The sequence below is a fragment of the Daucus carota genome, chromosome 3 (genome assembly GCF_001625215.2).
Source record: "Daucus carota subsp. sativus chromosome 3, DH1 v3.0, whole genome shotgun sequence".
In the NCBI taxonomy this organism is placed as follows: domain Eukaryota; kingdom Viridiplantae; phylum Streptophyta; class Magnoliopsida; order Apiales; family Apiaceae; genus Daucus; species Daucus carota.
In genome coordinates, this window is record NC_030383.2 from 30,855,814 (window position 1) to 30,865,994 (window position 10,181).

General features: G+C 38.2%; 1 protein-coding gene across 1 annotated transcript; it reads right to left on the reverse strand.

The window, feature by feature from the left end:
• Nucleotides 1–256: 256 nt before the first annotated feature.
• LOC108211853 (gibberellin 20 oxidase 1) lies at nucleotides 257–6,478 on the reverse strand. The gene is made up of 3 exons (XM_017383561.2): nucleotides 5,861–6,478; nucleotides 3,720–4,041; nucleotides 257–749 (listed from the first exon to the last, which is right to left on the reverse strand). Exons 1-3 carry the CDS (start codon nucleotides 6,361–6,363, stop codon nucleotides 450–452), a joined length of 1,125 nt encoding a protein of 374 aa, XP_017239050.1. The 5' UTR covers nucleotides 6,364–6,478; the 3' UTR covers nucleotides 257–449.
• Nucleotides 6,479–10,181: the final 3,703 nt, after the last annotated feature.

Genomic DNA, 10,181 nt, shown 5'->3' on the forward strand with positions numbered 1-10,181 from the left:
AAAATATTATTTTATAGAAAATGAAGTGTGTTTTTAAAAGTTGTTCTCTGTGGAGTGCAACTCGATATAATTAATATATTTTTTGTCATATAACTTTAAGCATATTCGTTATATTGTTTTTATATGAAGTTTGACATATAAGAAGTAGAAGATTGTTAAGAGAGCTGAGAATATATATACGGTTATTTAGGCTGAGCAGCAATAACCCGGCAGTCAAGTAATATACAGAGAGGCCTCAAAAAGCACGTAACATTATAGAATCACAAGAGCTCCAAAGAACTAAATAAAAAAAATAAAGATATATGTCTAGGAAGACACACAAAGGACACGTGTCCTCTTTAATTTTTTTTACATTTCTCTCTATTTTAAAATTTATAAAATTATAAAAATATTTTCACAAAATTTAAAAATGTATAAGTAATCATCGAAAATTTGCTTTAAAGTTGATCCTAGGTCCGCCCTGAGGCTGAGGGATGATTGACAGCAGTGGGAGACGGAAGAAGCCAAGAGAAGAAAGAAACAAGGGTGGAGTTATCAGCACGGTAGTGAGTCTGAGTAAAAGTAAACAAATCGGACCACGTGAAATCAGGGTATATCCTGGTCCCGCCTTGTTTGTCAACAAGTTCCTCCACTGCTCTCACTACTTTGTCCTCTCTGGGGCACACAAAATAAACCAGTGACTTTCTTTCCATCTCCTTGTTTACCACTGCCCTGTGCATGCAACTCTTGTATTTTCCATTTGTTAGTGCCTGCGTGCAATTACATTACAAGTATAATTTTATGAGAATCAAGTGAAAACCTTTTATCTGACCTGAGGAAATAACAACAGACCCACCAAGTTAATTTATATGATATTAAGTGGAGTGGAAAGAAAATTAGTGACTCAACTTATTATTTTTGTATTTTACCGCCTAGAATTTCAAATACAGAGCTAAGCCCCGGTTTTCTATTTTCTCAAAAAAAAAAAAAGTGGCTATTATCCACTTTTTTATGAATGATGACAATATAGGGCCATTTTATTGGAAATTTGAATACAAGCATCGAAAAGAGAAATGGATAAAGTTCAGCTTATATTTTGCTCTATTAAAAAGTGAAGAAACCACTTATTAAGGGGTCGCTGGGGTAAACTTAAACTAAGTGTTTTTTCCTTAAAATAAAAAAAAAAAAAAGTAAAAATTAGATGTTAATTAAGACTTTTAAGTAATTAAAGTGTTTGGGAAACGAGTAGTAATCATGAAACAAAACCTCATATGCTTAGCTATTTATAAGTATTTCTCGACTTTTTAAAAAAAAAATACCAATAAATGCTTCTAATGTATTACTCTAGTAGCTGAGGGTTATAAGCTCCACCCAAACACCACCAAGAATACTGGCTTATATTTTCATTGGTGGCAAAAAAGTTGAAATTGATCAACTTTGTTGTTTTCTGTTTATTATCTGAGAAGCTAGCTAGGACTGATGGGACACTAGCTTGAACACACAATGAGTCTCGTGCGCGCCCATATGACTGACATTAACAACAGTTGTCCCAATCAATCTGTTGTTGAGATATCAAACAAAATGTGTAGAGCTGATCCAGAATGGATCATACATGATATATCTCGTGTCTAGTCATTTTCTCGTACTATAAATATAAACTTCAGTGGAACTCTATAAAGCATGAGGACTGTTTGGATTTATTTAAAATAAGTGCATTTCGTTTAAAATAAATAAGTGGAGTAGTAGTTAGAAACAAGATAAGATTTATAAGTGATTAAAATGTTTGGTAAATAAGTAGAAACTCTGAAACAAAAGCTAGCATTCTTAATTTTTTATAAATAATTCTTGACCACATGGACTATGAAGCACTCGGTCTCCATGTAGGGGCCCGTTTTGAACGTACAATTATATGGTGAAATTTCAGCAATTTCTTTTTCTCTGAATATTCTTGACTCTAAATTTTATATATCCGTAAAGGGGAACTATAATGTTATCCACCTAAAAGTTACTGTGTGTATTTTAAAGTTTTATTATTAACAGCTCTTTTTCACTAAATACATTATGTTGATAGAGGAATTTGGTAATCAACAAAGATGAGGTTCATGGCCGGAATCAAGATCTGGGACTGTGGTTTTGGTCGCCGGAGTGCGGTGGTTGTGTGTTTTAGGGGTGGCTGAGATTAGGGTTTTGAGTTGGTCTCACGTGCTCGCAACTCATGATCCCCTAATGTGCCTACGTACCCCTATATTTATAGGGGATCAAGCCATACGTAGTTCTATTGAACCAAGACTCCTAGTTTGATCAGGACTAGGCTTCTTGGGGATAAGACCAACCTTGGGTCGGTGACTTATCACTTAGAGTTTTACTCCAGTTAGAAGTAAGCCTTGAGGCAACTACCTTAGACTCCTAGTCCAAGTACATCACGGATACGGCATCATCTCCACTACGAGAGATGACACTAACCGCTACTTTTCGTAGCATGGAGGAGACATCGGATAGAGCCGTGACCACTTCCTTGAGGTGTAGGGACGCGTCCTTACCCCCTAGTGAAGGTTCTCACTAAGAGGTAAGACCATTGAGGAGCCAAATTACACGATCGTCTCAGTCCCCGAATGAGGGCTAACTCACCAGAATACAGGACCCAGACATATGATCGGCCTTCATGTCACCCCTGAGGGCCTTCTACAACCATGATCACCTCAAGCCCCCGCACGAGGACAACCCGGCAGATAGCAGGATTGAGGATTATAGATCACGCCCGGACGTAACCCGGGAACTACCAGATGAGCCTGATAACTACCAAATGAGCTTGGTAACTAGTCTTCATATCCCTCGGAAGGGTCGTCATTGAGACTCACTCATCCTCTCACACAATGCGTCCACATGTGGGCGCGACCCCTGAAGGCGCGCCCTAAACTCCGTTGCCTTGTTCCATCAGTTGTCCCAACAACAGATCAGACCTTTCTTCTAATATCCGAAGGCCGCACCCCCGGAGACACCCTGAGAAGGGCGCGCCCTTGGTCTTCACCTCGTGCCCCCATCGGTTGCTGACCGTAAGCACGCTTGAAGTGTATCCTGCCTTAGGGACCGCGCCCTTCGGGAATGTCCCGAGGAGGGCGCGCCCTTGCCTTAGTGCGTAGCCAAAATTGGCTATAACACATTATATGATTCTAACATTTGACTATTTTCATAGACAAACTGTCATCAAACTAAATATCGGCCTTTATAAAACACATACTTTGTCTATTTGTCGATTTATAGAATATATTAAACATATTCGACTATGCAGCGAGACATATATAATACTACCTCTATCTCAACAGGCCCTTTTCCTTATTTTTTGGCACCTATTTTGAGTTTTAATAAAGTATAGTTTTGTAATTTATTTTTAAATTTTTTTATCCGAATAAAAGTTTGAGGTTTAAACTTTTATTCAAAATATAAAATTATATTTTATAGAATTCTCAAAATACGTTTAACATACAAGCAAACAGTAAATTTAAACTATGTTTTGGAACGGAGTGAGCAGATATTAATATCAACATTTATTGAAAGACCTACTTAATTTGTCTATCTGTTTTTGTCCTTGAACAGTTACACCTAGCAACAAAGACTTGCTTTAATAATATAAAATTATAATGGATACATGAGGGAATTCTTTGGTGAAATAACAAAAATGATAGTAGGAAAAAAAACAAACTTGTAATTGGATATATTTAGATAAAATAAGATGCATGTACCTTAAATGTATCGCCAATATTGACGACAAATGCGTGGGCACGGGGACGGACAGATTGCCACTTGTTACTTGCAAAAACTTGGAGTCCTCCGACTTGATCTTGATGAAGAATGGTGAGGGCTGTGGGATCTGTGTGCGGACCTGTGCCCAGAGTAAGCCCCGGCTGATTGCACCGTGGATAATAATTGCATCTCATTATGGAGCTTCCGTCTTGAAAGAATTTCTTAAACACTTTCCGTTCCACTCCCAAACTGATCGCCAGCAGCTCAAATATTGCTTCTGATAGTTTCTCCATTGCAGCACAGTACCACTCATAGACAATCCTGAAACACAACATAAATTTTCAAATACATAAATTAAAAATTATTTTTCATTTATAATAAACTACTCATTTTCAAATAAGAACCCTTCTTTTAAGTTACATGAAAATGTTGGATATTTTTTACCCATATATCATAAAGAAAAGTTGAAGCATGCCTCTCAAAGTAGAAGGCTCCACTATATATCAGCCCTGTAAGTAGGGCATATTTTGGCCCTAAAGATAATATACTCCCACTCCGTCTAATTCAATTAGATACATTTTCTTTATAAAATAATTTTTAAGATTTTTTTAAAGTATAATTTTATAATATATTTTTTAGAATAAAAGTTTGATGTGTATGGACGGAGGGAGGACATGGAGGGAGACATAAAGTTTTGACAATACATTCCTTGAAATATATGATCTGGACAACAGTAGGTTTGTACTTACTCCATACATGTAGGTCATAGCGCATACGTTAGACCATATGTGTGTACTTTCAGGGATGAATGGCTCGGGCCCTTTACACCTGCCTTGTGTCCGGGTACATTCTAGACTTCTTGTTATTGAGACATGACTAGGGGCCCGATGGAATGAGTTTATTCGCTCTTTATTATTCAACGTACTTAATTACATGTTATGTCAGGAGTTTAAAATATACTGTATCTTTAGATAATTTTGATTTGATTGATAATTTATGGGTTATACTAAAAATATGATAATAATAATACTAATAATACAAATGATTTGGAGGTAACTTATGAAATTTCTTTATCAAAAACAAAGTTTAAAAAAATAAAATTAGTAAAGAAAGTATCTCAAACTAATTTTTGATTTTGATTAATTCTGATATTAAAAGAACTTGTGTTTCGACTTAAAGGCATAAATAACTTAAAATCTGGGTTTTAAGTCCACGGGCTCCGCAAGAGAAGCAACCAGCAGGAAAGCTGGTCAAGATTTAGTTGACCTTAAAAAAAATCTGAAAATCATGTTCATCATTTAGGCAAGCTATTCTCCATGTCACTCATTTTTAATTTCTTAAAAGTTTTTCACTGCTTATACATATTTTAACTTATATATAGTGTTCTAAAAATCGCCGAGTCAGCCGAGTACTCATTCCGGGTACTCCTTTTTAACCCCTCATCCGATCTGAGTTCCGAGTAATCGGGTTGAAAACCGATTTATTAAAAAATCGGTCAAAACTCGGTTTGACTCCGTGTACTCGAGGTCAAATCCGAGTTTGACTTATCAATTTTTTATTGTTTTATTTGAAAATTATTTCAAAAGAGACTAAACGTAAATTTATATATGTTTTGGTGTTTTTTTGCAAAGGATTGACATTAATTAGAAAGTATATGTGTTTTATCATTAAAACTTTGGGAATGATTATTATGTCAAAAACTATCAAACAGGTAACTTTTATTTGAACTTCATTATTTTAAGTGTGTTATTAACATATTAATATCCTTAGATAGTTTTATTATTAATCAGTATATGACTATATATAAGAGAAAAAATTATTTAAAAAAAATACCCGGTTAGTTATCCGATAACTCATTCCGAGTACTCAACCGAGTTGGACCGAGTTCCGATTTTTACAACCTTAATATATATAATATATAATATAATTTTCTTTTCTAAAACTAATTAAAATATTAAAAACTAAACTGTTATTCAAAATAAAAAAATTTTATATAAATTATAGAATATATTTTTATACTAATTTTAAATTCGTGTCAGAATCATCTACATATATGATAAATGTGAACAATTTGACGTGGAGTATGAAACTAACACAATGATTACGTGAGAAAGTATGTGTAAGGAATAGTTGGTCTTACCCTGCTTCTTCGAACTCGTTTCCAATGACAGATGTAAAATAGTGATGAACCATTTTGTGGGTTGAACAATTTCCATGATCATATCTGAAGGAGAAAGTCTCCTTCCAGGGCAGCTTGGACGAGTATCGGTCTGAATGTGCACCAGAGTAACCCCAGATACTCCCAGCCTTCCTCTTCAGGCTCATCTTTTTCTCATTTCTCAACTTAAACAAATTATTTTGCTCCTCATGGGCGGCGGAAACAAGCCATTCTTCCACCCCATGGTTGGTGACTTGGAAAAAGCCGTGGTTTACGCAAGCAGTGTGGAGCAGCTCCGCGGCTTTGAGGGTTTCTCTGGTGTCACCGCGGAACAATCCGGCAAGGTCTATTAAGGGTTCGTTTAGCTCTTGAGAGGCTTCATTAACTAAGTCTTCTTTTGGCCATATGAACTGTGTGGGTAGGAGGTTTTGTCTGCTTTGCAAGGAAGAAGGGTTGCAAAGGAGACTTGAAGAAGCTGAATCCATTTAGATTTAGCCAGGGTTAATATGTGGAAATGTTATCAACAAAAACACGTAATTTATAGAAGCCAGGGTTCAGTTATGACCATAAGTATATTAATTAGGTTGTCCATCACTATTTACTTTTGGACGCACCACTCTGTCAACTAAAGTTGAGATCCTAAGCTAAGGCCTACAGATAGGAGACCTTTTTCATATATAAATAAAAAATATTTATTTCATTTAATGCATAAATTTATGTATTGTTTATAATATATTATTATGCAATATTTATTTATTTTTATTTAAATAGCGTATATTTTAAATTATTGTAAAATAATAATACATAAATTAATAATACACAAATTAATTTGTGATAAGATGATAATTAATTATATTCACATTTTACACAAAATTTATACATCGTTTTAAATATCATTTTTTATTTATTATTAGGTTTACTTGTATATTAATTTAATATTTAAACTAATATTTCATGTTATATGTATGATCTTTTAAAGTATAATAATTCATATTTACTTAGATATTCTTATTTTTTTCATATTTAAAAATATAATTTTAATTGACATTACATATATATATATATATATGTATATATAAAATTTATACATCGTTTTATATATCCTTTTTTATTTATTATTAGGTTTACTTGTTGTGAGAGAAATTAATATAACACCCCCAGAACTATATTGCACAATTATAGGGATATTCGTTACAACTACGATAATTACGGCTAACTTTTAGGGGCTACCGTTAACATAAATTATAAGAAAACTAATGCATTTAAGGGCTGAGCTCGCAAAGGACCAAGTAACGAGGCAGGAATTATGGAATTCTGTCCCGCAATTGCCCGGAAATAATGTCACGAAGGTTACACCTGTCTCTCTTTAGAGTGTTGAACTTGTGATTATGAATCTGAATCCTCATTTTGCAAGGTGCCTACATACCCTATTTATAGGGATCAAGCCCATGTAGTTCTCGATTAGGACTGTGAAGAAATAAGCTTTTATCCCCTCCAGTTTAGGATAAAACAATCTTCTCTTGTGATTATCTAGCGGAATCCCACTCCAAGTAGGTCACTTGAAGCCTTCATCTTGCATGTATATCCGAATATTTGCACTAGATATGTATATATGTTGTAATTATCCCCAAATAAGCATGATTATCCTTTAAATGGTGGATAAATAACAGCTGATACACTCCCAATCCACCTCCAATTCGTCCTCCTGGAAACAACGATGAAGAGTCCTGCTTGGAGTCTGCTTGCCGTTCTGCCCAGGCGGCGGAAGCCCTGCAAGCGGCATCCCTTAACTGCAGCCCCGTGACTGCAAGACAGGATGCACTTAGTGGTAACCCCAAGCAGAGGTAACCCCTAAAGCACCTTCAGGTGCAACCCCATTCTGATGGCAGCCTCCATTATGCTTCCAATGCAAGCCCCTAATCCTTCTTGTATGCCTTCTATAGTTCACCCAGTCATGGTGAATCCCAATACCACTTACCAATTGACTCCAGTAAACCCAAATAAAGCCCAAATATTATGATGGGCTGTAAAATAAGCGCAGGGAGATTTTATGGCACAACAACTACCCCCGGTTCCTTGATGTATAAAATACGAGAGGAACCTAAGAACGGTAACCCTTAATCATCCAGCTGCAAGCCTCCAGATCATATTAGGGGTTGTTCGCAAATTATTTCTAAGCTTACGTGGGCGTGCCCGGTGTAAGAAACAAGAAATAATTAAGGAATACCTCCCACATAATTATGAAACCATTATAAATTAATTCTTCATGACCGTTGTAATCCTCGATTACAATTCCAGAAACAATTAAAATTATCTCCAAAAACCTGCTCGAGCTTCCGTAATTTCAGCTTCGCCCTTTCAGTTTCCCGTGTGCCTTGCAACACTTTGAGATAAGGCTGATCCCAAATATTTCGGGGTTTAATTTAAATTCAAACTAATTTGAATTCAACAAAAATCCCTAACCGGGGGGGGGGGGGGGGTCCAGCCGTAGAGTCCTAGCATACCTCTACCTCTTCAGCCACCCACCTAGGCCTCGGGAAGCCTTGCCTCATCAAAGCTACCTCTGCACCTCTCCAATCGTAGCGCGCCACCTGACGGGGTTGTTCCCCACTCCCTGCTGTTATATATATTCACGCATAAAGCCTTGCTTCACTTTTTATTATCGTTAAACTCTTCACTTAATCTCCCTCTCTCATCGAAGCACCCCAGACGCAAGCAGCTTTTCTTCTCTGGCATCCTCTTTTTCGTCTTCGTTCCCAACTTCGATCAAAGGTATGTCCTCTTTAATTCTCTATCCTCCTTTCTCCTTTATATTCGCACCATATAAAATCATGCCTGTTGCTAAGTGTTTACATGAGCCATGCCTGATTCATTTTATTTTATTTTCGACAGTTGACCTCGGCATGCGTGCACACACCCACATTTGTCTTGCTTGTGATTATTGTGATAAACCAAACTGTTAATCTGCTCTGCATGCTCTTGTAATCGATTGTACACACCCATTTTTTGAATGCACACACACCACTGGTCTTAATTGACTCCGATTATGCTCCGTTCGTTTCCCAACTAGATTACAGCCCTCGGTATTGCTTTGACGCTGTGTTGATTTGAAACCTCACTCGCAACCCTAGATAGCAAGCCCTAGGTTCCCAATTGACTTCCAGGGGGAAACCCCTCTTTCACGATCGAAACCCCTTTCGTGTCCTTTATCTGTCTTGAATGCATTATTGTGTGATTTATGTGTTGTACTTGATTAACTTGTAGTCTAGAGTAGCGATTAAATGCCCATTGTGGTGGTTGAGGTTAGAGTCAAAATCGGGCTTCCCGCCCTGGGTACCTTACTAGGCTTTCCGTTGATAGGCGGATAATACGAACCGTCACCAACGGCCCATATCATTCCCCTTTGAGAGAGACTATCCCTTTATACCCTGGGGCTTCAACTGGAGCTCCGTCACACCTACTCCATATATGCGGGGCTTCCTATCTGTAGCCCAGCCTTCCACAGACCCTTTTCCTTTTTTTTTCTTTTTCCTTCCGGCCTTTTCACCCCTTGTTGAGTTCTTTGTTAACCCCATCCTTCCCTCTTGTAGATGTCTCAAGGATCCATGTCTTCTCATTCCTCCCAGTTAGCCACCAGCAAGCCTCCTATTGTCGTGGTTGACACGGGGTCTTCTCCTAGCCTGGACCCTCACCCTGTTCAGCCAAGCTTAGGGGTTAGCTCCAGGATCCGCTCCAAGCACAGCTCGGTGGTGAAGGAGCTCAACTGGACCACCTCTGACTCCGGCAAGGCGGACGGGACCCCGGACCCCTTAGCGGATGCCGCTGCTGATGCGTTCGAGGGGAGCCCCGAGGAACTTGAGTGGGAAGCCGAGGCTTCCGTTGAATTGGTGGAACCTCCGGTTGTGGTCCTGGCTTATGAGCATATGGACTCCATTATGACTCCTGCCAGGCTGCAATCCCTCCTGGAGTCCTGCAACCCCGGTTCCACCCTGGTGATCCCACAGCCTAGTGAGAAGTGTCACCGTTTTCACAGTCTTAGGCCGGGGACCAGCTATCCCAACGCTGTGCTTTCTTCCCAGTTCTTCAGGCTGGGGCTATCTTTGCCTCTTCACCCCTTCGTCCTGTAGGTTCTGGACTTCTACGAAGTCTCCCCCATGCAGCTTACCCCGAACTCCTACCCATGCCGGTGTGCCTTTACATTCTCTACGACATCCACCACGGGGTGCGGATGTCGGCTCTCGAGCTAGGCTGGTTCTTCCAGCTGAAGCTTAATGGGAGAACCCCAGGGTTCTTCAACCTGACC

What these genes read in the sequence shown, in the direction of transcription:
- LOC108211853 (XM_017383561.2), bottom strand. Translation starts at nt 6,363, where the DNA reads ATGGATTCAGCTTCTTCAAGTCTCCTTTGCAACCCTTCTTCCTTGCAA. An exon ending in AACGAGTTCGAAGAAGCAGG is followed by an intron (nt 4,042 to 5,860) that starts GTAAGACCAACT and finishes GTTGTGTTTCAG; the next exon opens with GATTGTCTATGAGTGGTACT. An exon ending in ATATTGGCGATACATTTAAG is followed by an intron (nt 750 to 3,719) that starts GTACATGCATCT and finishes AATTGCACGCAG; the next exon opens with GCACTAACAAATGGAAAATA.